At 38.7% G+C, this 12,587-nt stretch overlaps 1 protein-coding gene across 5 annotated transcripts in view; it reads right to left on the bottom strand.

Annotated features, from left to right (window-relative positions):
• TENM1 (teneurin transmembrane protein 1) overlaps nt 1–12,587 on the bottom strand; it is an 876,004-nt gene that overhangs the window by 65,720 nt on the left and 797,697 nt on the right. For all 5 annotated transcript variants that reach the window (XM_068152080.1, XM_068152079.1, XM_068152082.1 and 2 more), the window contains 3 exons: nt 11,560–11,827; nt 5,736–5,879; nt 828–1,077 (listed from right to left, as the gene is read on the bottom strand). In XM_068152080.1, the coding sequence (XP_068008181.1) occupies nt 828–1,077; nt 5,736–5,879; nt 11,560–11,827 (662 nt within the window). The remainder of the gene's footprint in view (nt 1–827; nt 1,078–5,735; nt 5,880–11,559; nt 11,828–12,587) is intronic.

The following is a 12,587-nucleotide window of genomic DNA, read 5'->3' as shown; positions in this document are numbered from 1 at the left end:
AAAGAAGGGGGGTAGGGGGAAAGAAAAGAAAATAAATGTTAGTCTTCACCAAAACTGTATTCTCTGCCTGACCGTACCCAGAGTTGTACCACTACAACAAAACACTGCTTATTCTGTCACCATTTCCTTCATTCAGTGCTTCCTTACTGCTGCTGCCATATCGCCAAGTTAATTCTGAGTACTCGTCACCACCTAGTTGGAGATTCATGGCTGTGAAGTGCATCAAATGTATTCTATTGGTATCTGGAATATTTCCTGTCTGTCTTTCTGGCCATGAGAGGGAATGGGAAACTGGAATCATAATGACAGGGGAGCTGTTAACAGCAGCACCTCAGATTGCAATGCCAGGTTTGGTCTTGTCTGCTTAAACTCAGCCACATCTTCTGTTACAGATTTAACAATTTAGAAGTATTAATTTTAAACATGGTCAGACTGTCTTCAGCCATGGTGCTGTGACTTAACATAAGACTCTGTATATTTGCTATGGAATTAGAGGTTTTTCTTCCAAAATATGCTTCATGGAATATTTTAACTTTCTGACAATGTATGAAAAATCTTGCAGGAAAAGGCACCCACTGTTAATTCTGAACTTTGCAGAAATTCATTATGTAAAACCTGTTCTAAAGCCCACTGAAGATGCCCTCTTTAACTGATGACTTTAAGTAGAAGTTTGCTGGTGAATTTGCTTGACAGCTGAGACATGCTCACAAGACAACTAAATGTGGCTGCTTCTTTAAGTCCTAAGGGAAAAAAGGCTCCCTGTAGTTTTCATAGGCACATCCCAGGTGGAAAAATGAACGCTAGTCAGAGAAAGATGATTTTGTTACCTTAATTCTAATATACCAATTGAGCTTCCAGAGGGAAAGATCCGTCTGACGAAATTGAAGTCACCAACATACACGCTACCATCAGGTCCAGAAGCAAGAGCAACTGGGGCAAAGAGTTTGCTGTTGAGTGCGAGGCCATTGCAGTTGGAGCAAGAGACACTTCTCTGGTGTCCATTGCCCATCACGGTTGTGATGACTGGTGGCTGCTGGGAAATGAAGAGGTTTTCACCATTTCCTTTGTGTAAAATTCCTAAAGGGGGGAGGGAGGGAAACAGAGACAAAAAAAGCAAATGTAGTGCATTTAAACACTTCAGCAGTTTTTTTATTGTACAATCCTCTTTAAAACCAGCTGACCAACACATCAGCACTAGATGTGTTGACTATCACAGAGTCCCACTAATCTCCTCCAAGTTTGTACTACCCCAACCTGTCCATTACTGGTTATTGGTTAGTGACTATTTTAAAACCTAACATCATGAGAAAAACTCATGGTTGGTTAATGCTCTAACAAATTGACTGTTAATTGCAGTGCTATCTGATTTCTTGGGGATTACTACTTTAATATTCATTCTATTCATAAATTTTTATTAGGTAGCAGAGGAACTTCTTAGGCAGTTTGAATATTTAATTAAGGAAGATTAATAGCAGGACTACTATGCATTTTTTACAAAAGAGCACTGAGTGGCAGTACAAAATCAATATTTAAATTTGAATGCAAGTCCTTCATGGTATATAAAAATGGTGCCAAGTGCAGCAAAGCCAAGTTAAGAGTCAAAGCATAATTCTGAGGCGTAAGTGAATATCTTACCAGTACGAATATATTAAGCTCTGCCATAAAGCTTAAAACAACTTTTTTAGTGTGTCAGTATTTTAGCACTGCTCTGCAGCATATGTTATTGAAATTATTCTCAATTCCTAGGCTGGTGATACCAGAACCAGTATAAAGATGTATTTTTTCAAGGTGATGGCCACAGTGTTTATTTTAAATAACAATGTGGGAATATAGTTAGGTACCTTTGAGATGACATGTTCTTGTAAGATTTTGGCTGTTTCTGAATGATAGATAGTGATTCTTTCAGACCACAGTCAAAAATCTCTTACTGACCTTTGACCAGTACTTATCTGAAAGGTGAAACCATTAAAGGAATAAACACAGGGAATGTGCTTTCTAGAGGACTCGTATACTGTGAAATGAGCATATTCTAGATACTGCAGGGAATACAGGTTGAGACACGTCCAAATTTTCCTGAAGTTTGGCAAATGTATTTATGTACTGACTATACCAACTCTTGTTAAACATTTTTTGTGGCTTACAGGTAAGTTCATAGCTATTTTGAAGGGTATTTTATGTTTATGTTTAAAAATATGTTTCTGAACAGAATACATACATCTGTATGAGTGTTATCTTAAAATGCAACTTGAAAACACACCAGTAAGATTAATGGCAACATCCTCCCTTATGCACCAGATAAAAAATCCTATTAAATGAAGATGCTGCCCTTTGACTGAAATTAACAATGTAAAAGTAATTTTTTTCATACAAATGCCAGTAAATAATTAGGGCTCTGGAGAATATGCTTTGCTGCCTACAAATGCAAGCACGTGCTTAATTTCAGGCTTTTGAGCTGCTGCTTTAATTTTAGTGCTGTGCTGCACAGGGGTGAAATTACCTTAAAGCATAAAGTCCTAGTAAAATTACTTGTCCTTCTCCCAGATAAAAATGGAATCAATATATTTGCCCATCAGAAGAACAATTGAATTCAAGGCATATGCTGAAAGATTAGCTAATAACATGCTCATTTGCATTTGTGAGATGTAGGTGTCTCTAAAATTATTCTATGAAGGAACTAGTATTTATGGTAGATGTTTTCTTCTTGATTGTGGGAAATGTCCTGGTGATCCTACAAGCTGGCCAAAATCTTTGTGTTAGAAAACACTAATATCTAAATCATGTAACAAATTAGAAGTCATCAAATCTATAAACTGGAAGGGAAAACAGCTAAAAATGAAAAGAACAGTGTACTATAGCTGAGATCAGGATGTGATTCTTTGTTAACCCAACAGTCATAACAATGCAAAACCATACACATTAAAAAGATGGAGTTTCCAGTGACAACCACAATGGAATGATATGCATAATTTCATACTTATTCTGCTGGAAACTGACAACTTTTCCTTTCTGTTTCTGAAGATTCTTACGCCTGGCAGTAGAATGCAGTTCAAACTTGCTATGGTTTCTGCATGTCAATACTTGTACCTCCACAGCTTAGACTGTGCTTCATTATGAAGTGCAATTCTGTGAAATCCCATCTGTTTCTTTTGCAACTTTTTCTGTGGTATTTAGTTTATTTTGTAGCATCTCAAAAATAAAGAGCCTTTATGGGGAGGGAGGTAAGCACATCCACCTTAGCTCTAAGAACATTGTGCACGGCAGCAAATCTACTGGGAGACAAGGCTTAGTGGCTGAAGTTAGACGGAAACTCTTAGCTTCTCAGTTAGAAGCTCTTTAGGACTGGTTGTCCAACCAAGCAAAGTGTCTCCAGCTTTAGTTTGAAACCAAAATTGTAATTTGCAATAGAGAATTTTTAGAAAGGCATCTGTGTTATATTCCGGCACTGTTTTTGTAGTTAATCCAGCAAATGTTTAAAAACAGTTGCAAGTTTCATGCTTCTATAAAGAGGTCTTCATACATACAGAGGGAATACTTTAATCAAAAGCAAAAAAATCTCAATATATTCCTACTCAAGAAGGCTACTCAGGCTTTTCATTTCACTCATGGTGGTGTGAAGGTAAGTCTGAAATGTATAATTCGATGTTTGAATCATGTTCTTGTACTTATTTAAAGCATGTGCTATATATCTGAAATGAAAGAGCAGTTCATTGGTTTCTAGAACACTTGTTACTTTTATCCTTCTGGTTAACTCAGTTCATTATTTGGTTTTGTTGCTTTAACACTAGCCTACAGGCTGCTCTTTCATGTGAGCACTAGCTGTGGTAGAGTCATTGTTTTTCTTCTCCTAACTGCTTTTGTGGTTCCTATTTACAAGCCAGGTGTGCACGTTCAAAGCCTATTATAATCATGAGGAACATTTGAGCTCTGCCTGGGCTTTGTCTTCCTCAGTAGAAATACTCTCACATGCAAACTACAAACACAAGAGACCCACTGATTTCAAGTCAGATGTGCTTATACCCTCCCCTCCAAAGATTGTGTCTCTGTATGTAATGGATAAAGACATTTAGCAGCTTCCCCCTGACTTCAGCCTTGATCGTGCCCAACACAGTGGGAACACACGAGGAAGAGGAGCAGGTGTAGGAAACTGCACATTCCTCACCTTTGTTATTGAGCTGGGATAGCATGCATAGCTGGATGATTTCAGAAGAGGCAGCGTGTGTCTGGCATATCAGTGCTCTTGACCACACAGCTGAGACTGGGCCAGGAAACAACTTGTCACCATACACCCAGTGCTCAGGAAAGCAAAGATTTAGCCCTGCTCACATTGTGATTGTATATTTTACAAAATCTCAGAACACTTTAGTGCCTATGGGGTGAATTATAGTTCTAACCATTGCAGTTAGCAGATAGTCATATAAATTGGAGCTATTGCCAGCAATTCAGTCTTGAAATTAAACTATGCAAGTGGTAAATTGGCACTAAGGAGTAGACTATGGGGCTCACAGTTGGGGGCTGAGCTGACTGAGGTCAGATTTCTCTTTGTGTTAAATGTCAATAGCTGGCATTTAAAAGAGACAGTCTATACAAACCAGTAAGACAGGGTATGAAAGAACTGCTGTTTAAAATGTCAAACTATTGTAAATCAAAACAGAAATCCAGATAATTTACAAACTAAATCTGACCTTTTGCATTTGGAATATTTATACTGTAGCTGCGCATTCAACAACAGAACTTGTAAAAACCTGACAGCCATACATCTGTGCATGAATCTTCACTAACAGAAGTTTGCAGATGGAAACAGATTTCAGTGGACAGACTTTCAGCTGGAGTAAATTCAGGGACCGTTACTGAATCCCATATTCTGATGATTTGTAAGTGCTGAAATCCGACCCCAAGCTTGTCTTCTCCTTGACTGTGAGATACCTATTTATTGGTAAAACTGTATTTTGCTAGTTACCATAATTTATCTACAAGTATTGTTTTAATAATTTAATCCCACAAGTTCCTCATTATAGATGTTAAGGGAGAAAAAACCCAAACCACTTCAGGGATAAAAAGCAATGAGAAAACAGGTTCAAGCCTCCATGCTTGAAGAATGTCTATGCAGTGTTGGTGCTGTCACACCAAAAAACATTTACAGTTCTTCTATGTTGTTTTTTCTTTGCTTTGGATTTTTTTTTTTTTTGGTTTTTCTAATGCTTGAAAAGGTGCTGGATTGCTTACTGTGTTTCTCCACGCAGTAGGCAGCCAGCAAAGCTCCTGCATATCACTGGCAGTGTGGTTTTGGCAGTGCTACCTCTCACTCAGCTGGTTTGCTTTCATGGTTGGTTTGTATCCCTGGTGCAGTGACTCTACTAACTGATGTTAGTCATTGGGTGAATTAGGGGTGTAGACACCTCACTGAGGATATTACACACTCTAAGCTCACCTAAAATGATGTACTTCTGTACCAACAGTGTGAGAACCGACCTAAATTAGTATGCCCTTTTCCCATCCCAATGATAGCAATGTGTTAGCGATTGCAAGAGTTAGAGATATTAATGTTTAATACCTGGGAGCCAGAACATTAAAAATATCCTTTCAGATGGCATTTACAGTTCAGTTCCCAATAAATGAGGGTGCACATTCAAAGAGGATTACACATTAGGAAGTGTAACGCTTAGAATCTCAACAATTAATTCCTTTAAAATTTGTATTCCTCTTCTGCATGGACAGTTAATAAAGGAAGGACTTACCACTCTGTGGATTTAGTACATGGTGTTTGTTTATAGACCAGCCTCCCAGATTTGAAGCATCCATTTCAAAGCCTTGAAGGATTACTGTTCTCTTCTCCCACAGTATAAAATCGGGACATGTTTCATATTCATATCCCACTGACACTGCAAACAAATAATTAAAGATCTATCAGTCTGGTTTTTCCCTCTGTGAACTCCTAGGTAATTTTTCATATTGGGTTTTGATATTCACCTGTCAGTAAAGATGCCATTAATTTTCCTCTCCCTGATTGCTGTTGTTGAGTGATTATTTTTTCAAAACAAGACTTTAAGAGATTATAACAGCTCTAGTTACTGCTGTTTCAAAGCAGAAAATGCTGTGCTGTGTCAGTTAGGGGTTTCTTAGGTGTGTGAATCTCCTCCAATGACTCCTGACTTGTTTACTGCATTTCTGCTAATTACCTGAACAACAGCTTAAATAGGAATGAATAAATAAATAAATAAATAAATAAATCCATGCTAACCCAAACTGGTTTTAATTTGTTTGCTAACTGTAAAAACTGTAGTTAGGCAGAAGTAGATTGCCAAACTGAAAATGTCTAGAAGGAAACATTTTGTTTTAAACAGGCTTACACATGACATGGCTTCCTTCTACAGCTGGCCACAATACCTGCTGAAAACCTTGAATTTCCAGAAGGATGGTGAAGTTTGGACCAAACCCCTTCTCTGTAGTACTTCAATAAAGCACAAATAAAGCTTCAATTGAATTTTGGCATCTCTAACAGAGCAACTTCTTTGGTGTTTTTTTTTTTTTTTTTAATATAAAATTACTTCTCCCCTCTAGTGAACCTTTTTAGTGTTCAGTGCAACTCCTTCATATAAGGAAGAACGCTATTTTTGACATCGACTCCCTAAATCTGATCTAGGAAATATTGAGATAGGAAAGGCTGAACTGTCTATAGAAATATTTTAAGATAATACAATTAAAATAAATTAAAAATCACAGTTTTCTGACATTTTCAGTATTTTTCTTCTCACTTTTTCTCTGTAGAAGCTTTAGGTACATTTTACTTGAACCACAAAAAGTCTTAATACCATCTAAATTCCATTAGTGGATACAATCAAAATATTTTGACCAGCCATAGCAGGGAGCATTTGTGTTTGAAAGAGAAATGTTTTATGGCAAACTGAAATCCGTTTCTTACAGCAACTACACTTAGAGCTGCTTCATCATTTTAGCAGAATGAACCTATTTTTGCAGCTCAACTCTGACTTGTAAAAATCACATCTCCTTAAGTACTGTACATACTGTATGTTTCAAACATTCCAGGTTTCAGTTGGAGAGTCCAGCAGCCACTCTGTTCATTTTTTTGTACAGGAGCTCTTATGACTACCATCAACAGTGTTCCTGAGTACCTCCCTGGGCTGAGTGCCCAATTGTGGCCACTCAATTTCTTCCGGAACAGCCACATCCTGTGCTGGAACATCAAGGTTCAGTAACTGAACATAGCTATTTTCTATGTGTTAATGGCAGATTTCTTCCTAGGAAGCAACCTCACACTTGCCACCTACACATTAGCATCTTTACTCCATTCATGCACTTAACACGTTCAGTCCTGGGCCAGACACCTACACTTGGCAAGAGCAAAGACCTATAATACAGTCACTCAGCCTTGCTCAGTGAACCACTGCAGACCCCCAGGACACTTCCTCAGCTGCTGTAGGGTAACATGCTGATATCTGGGTCAAAGGAAGTATAAGAATTTACACCATCTGAGAATCTGTGTCAATGGATCCACAGCGGCCATTTACCGGGACTGTAGCCACCACTGTAAAGCATCTGCTATTCCTGGCCTATAGCTGATGTTTCTGAGATGCCAAAGATCTTCTAGAGGTTATCAGTCTCTTTCTTGAAGTTCACTGTTCCCTGCTCTCTCTAAGTTATTGTGCATAGATGACTTTTTGTTCCTTACCAGTAACAGACAAATGGACACACTCACTTCATGTGTGTCTACAATCATATTTCTGTGTATACTTACAAATATCGATGAAAGAAGTCTATGCTCTGAACAGGAATATCTGTGATCTTAAAGCAGGGCCTTCCAAACCATCTAATTGGAATTACTGATGTACTGTCTATGAAAATTTCCTATCTAGGAATCAAGGCAAAGCATAATGACAGAAAAATCAACGGAGTGACTGCAGTGCCACTTGAAAAATAAGTTCTTTGTTACTGGTAGTTTTTTCAAAGCATGATTTGTAAGTGAAATGACAATCTCAATCAGCTTACCCTCATTGTGGGGTGGAACTTTCTGGTCAAATTAATTTATAGCCTTTTTTTGAGGCGACTGAGGGAGAACTGTAGTGTCTCTCTTTTAGGACACTAACAGCCAGCAAATGCAGTCTCAAAATGGCTTTCAAAAGATCTAACGAAATAATCTGTACCAAAAACGTGGTCTTTTTATACAACAACTATTGAGAGGAACAAACAATATTTTGTTACTAGTGCAGTATATCACAGTTCAAGAGCTGTTGTGAGAATACAGGTAAGAAATAAAAGACATGATTAAACAGGTCAGTAACCTCCACTTCAACCTCTCCTGAAATATTTGTACTTACCAGCGCCTTACTTCTTCAAACAATGAACACAATGAACACAACCAAAATAAGGAATAATAAACAGAGGAGATCTAAGACTGCTTGAGAGTTGGTTTATAATCTCACCTAGAAAGGGTTAGTCCTTACACAACACTTCAGGCTATTATGTGGGATACAAGGGCTTGAAGGAAATAAGATTGTGCATGTATTGAGTGTCCTACTGAAATCTTTGTTTTTCTTATGTTAAATTACAAGAAGACGTAGACTTTACCACCGAGGATTTATGTCAGCATCCACAGAACATTCTTTTCTTCTGTTATTCAGAACAAAAGAATGTTACTTTATCATCTTAGTTATTACTCTGAGAAAATGGCTTCTTGTTAGGGACTCAGGGACTAGACAAACACCAGCAAACATTTCACCAACAAATTTGAAAAGAACCACTTCTGAGTGGAACTATACTACACTTAAAGTGTTTTTTGGCTGCAACTAATTAGATGATCATTGCCGTCAATAAGTCTGAAGAAGAATAAAGACGTTTATAGTACTTATAAAAGCAAAAGCAGATGGTTACATTCCTGAGTTACAGGACTTCAACCTGCTGCAAATTTAATTTAATTGACATGAAAACTGAATGGAATGCATTATTAAATATTGGTAATATACTGGCAGAGGAAATTATTTTGACAAAAATTCATATAATGGCTTCAGATAAAGGTCCCTGAGTACTATAGTGTGTCAAATTAAATCAAGCGTTATTGGGATCTAACAAAGGATGGCAACAATACACTTAAAATCTAAATTTATTTTGCTGCTATTTTGCAAGAAGCATAATTAACCTAAACTTTGAAGAAAGGAGGAAAAAAAAAAAAAAGCACCAAGTAAATAATTTAAAAGTTGATCCCCAGCACTATTGCATAAGCTTTCTTCATATTTAAACATATTACACTCACAAACTTCTACATTGGGGATCTGTAACTACACTATTATTTCATACAATGGTATGCATTTGATTTCAATTTTTTTAAAGTCCAGGTATGAGGAAGGCTTCATGGTCTTCAGAAGACTCCTAAATGACACAGAGGAAGCAGGCATACTCAACTGCTCCCTCTCAGACACCCTAGTGATAGACTCCGAAAGACTGAATACAGGACACACAGTCATATCAGACTATGAGGTCGGGGAGCAGTGTAATGCCCTGGAAATCCATGAGGAATTAGTTCGGGACCTCCTGAGCCACTTGGATATTCACAAGTCCATGGGACCGGAAGGGATCCATCCTAGGGTGCTGAGAGAGCTGGCGGATGTGCTAGCTAGGCCACTCTCCATCATTTTCCTCCAGTCCTGGCTCACAGGTCAGGTCCCAGATGACTGGAAACTGGCCAACGTGGTCCCCATCCACAAGAAGGGTGAGGAGGAAGTTCTTCACCGAGCGAGTCATTCGTCATTGGAACGGGTTGCCCAGGGAGGTGGTTGAGTCATCGACCCTGGAGGCGTTCAAGGGGAGATTGGACATGGCACTTGGTGCCATGGTCTAGTCATGGGGTCTGTGTTGATAGGTTGGACTCAATGATCCTCAAGGTCCTTTCCAACCTAAGCGATACTGTGTGTGTGATACTGTGTGTGAAAGCCTCACGTGGCACCCATGAAGCATCTGCTCCTGCCTCATCATCCATAGGGTGGACAAAGGGCACAATGGGATTTATCTTATTTTTTTAATTTCTGGATTTGCACAAATATACTTAACTGAAATGAAGAAATCATTTAATACATTCACTCATTGCAAACCTCGATCTGCAAAGGGCTAGTGCTACATTTGCCCTCAGCAAGTGCCAGCACCTGACACCTTTGAAAAGTTGTCCACCCTTCTGCATATGTGGTAGATCAGATGCAGATATGTTACATGATGCAGCAGCTTAGGAAACCTTGCACTAAGGGTGGAATTTTGATCAGTTTAGGCCAATGTAATGTGAGAGCTACAGCTGGATTAAGAAGACCTCTGCTTCTGCACTAGCATTCATAGCAGATAGGAAACTAATGAAGCTGAAAATTTATCACTTATTTTCTGGTTTCTTCAGTTTTCAGCTGAATTTGTTCCTGATCTGGCTCATTTCATGACCAAATGAATGTGAGTGGTGGCTCAGAGGCAGGGAGAGAATGTGGGAACACTGTGGCATCAGCCTGCAGTTCTATGTGTTGAAGTAGACTGCGGGACCACAGCCCTAGAGTATGCTCTTTCTTTTCTGATTTATCCCTGTGTGCATTGTCTCACAACTCTTTGTGGACACCAGTGGCTGACTCTTGGGCACCTTTGCATGGATCAATCTGCAGGCACACTGCCCGTATGGATAACATGGCAGAACCTGACAAAAGCTTGTGGCTGCCCCTCAGAACAGCATTTGCATATTGGGAATGAGGCATACTCCCCATAAGGGTAGACAGCACCATGTAGCCCTTGCTATTTGTGCTTTGTACAATGTTCTAGCCGATGCTGCTTATTATAATTCCCCTGACTTAAAACGCAAACCACAACCACTAAGGGAGTGAAACTTACTCACAATGCCAAGCTTTGCTGGTAAGGTAAATAATCTTAATGGAAAGTAGCTGTACGATTAGTCAACTAGCAAAATAATCCCAAATTTAATTAAAAAATAAGAAAGCCTTTTAAAAACCAAATCATGAAATTAATGAAAAATGGCTGGCTCAATAAAAATGTGTTTGCACAAGCAGAACTTCTGTAGCGATTCTCAGAATAGCTGCTTGTGCAACTCAGTAAAGACAGCATATGAAACATGATGATTTTCATCTAAACATCTTTAAACAATAAATCAATTAATCTTAAATGTTGGGGACATGAAATGGAGTACAAAAAGATGCCTAAAAGTTAGAATTTTGTAAACTCTAAGTGGAAATGACATTTTAAATGTCAAAGCCAAAAACTGACAGAAACAATGACACACCAAAGGTCATATTCAAAGTAACATTCAAACCCAAAGACAGCTGAATATAATGCTGTTAGTACACAACCATTCTCTGAGGGAAAAGGAGATTTTCAAATTGATTAAATTAGAAAGATGACATTGGAAGAACAAGAAAATAAATGTTCTTAGGAAATCATACAAGTCACTTTACCTAAAGAGGCATTTGATTTAAAAGAATATGAGTACAGCAACAAAATTTCTAAGCCCTATTTTCCTTGCTTGATGTATATAAGCACTTCTGCTTAAGTCAGGGTGATTCTACATACCCATTGCCTCAGCTAGACCAGAAACCTTCTGTCCATATATATCTGTCTTATTCCAGGCAAATGTGTACACCAAATTGGCTGCAGCAGGAAACCATTTCTGAAGCAGACGTCCTTCAACAGCAACTATCAGGTGGACTTTTGTCATTCCAGAAGGGATGGTTGTGTGTGTCAAAATAATGCGCAGTAAAGTTTTATACCCTGGTGTTCGACTGCTGAGATAACTCAGCTTCACAAAACTTGAAGGAATTGGGATTTCCTCTTGGACCACCTTGGAGAAAAAACACATCATTTTATCTGTAGCCAAGGAAAATGCAAAATTATAATAATAACAGCAGGTGCTTATTTTACATCTGACAATCATGACATGAACACAGTACCGCTTAAAACACTGATGTCTTCTGTGTTCATATCAGCAGTGCAGTAGCCAGAAATATTACAATGCTGGAAGTTGCTTGGTTGACTTACTGGATGGCCATCTCTTTGTTTTGATAAAGAGCCTCTTCCTGTGATGCTTTACTCTTATCTCCTAAGTAGCAAATAGTGTCTGTGGACATATTAATACATACGACCTCTATGGCTTTACCTTGGCTTTCTTAGTTGGTTTACTTAAACAATGTTCTTCATCAGAATGCTAATAAAAATGTTATCAAAATTGCACACAATTTGTATGTTACATTTGAGGAGAACTAAGAAAGCAAACAAACCTTTACGTAAACCATCTTCTGTGCAGAAGTGCTGGCAGCAAGGCTGAGTGTCAGCAAGAAGGAGCATGCCACATGTAGGTGCAGCATAAGGAACCTAACAAGCTAAGTGGGGACACATGGCAGTGAAGATGAAACAGTCTGGGCATCAGAGTCATCTAGCTAACAGGTGAGTCCCCAGGGTGTGCCACAGAGTTCAAATCCCCTGGCACTGCTGTCAGGGCTGCTGTCTGAATCACTTGGATTAAAGCTGGCTTGGATATGCCCACTGTGGGTAGTATCAGTTCCTGGCCGCAGTGAAGATAAGCCTTCAGCAACTAGAAGGAC

Source organism: Melanerpes formicivorus, unplaced genomic scaffold (assembly GCF_026170545.1).
Source record: "Melanerpes formicivorus ecotype bairdi unplaced genomic scaffold, bMelFor1.0.p_v2 SCAF_22, whole genome shotgun sequence".
Taxonomy (NCBI): Eukaryota; Metazoa; Chordata; class Aves; order Piciformes; family Picidae; genus Melanerpes; species Melanerpes formicivorus.
Note: the sequence above shows the minus strand (reverse complement) of the source record. Positions and strands in the feature narration are given on the sequence as shown.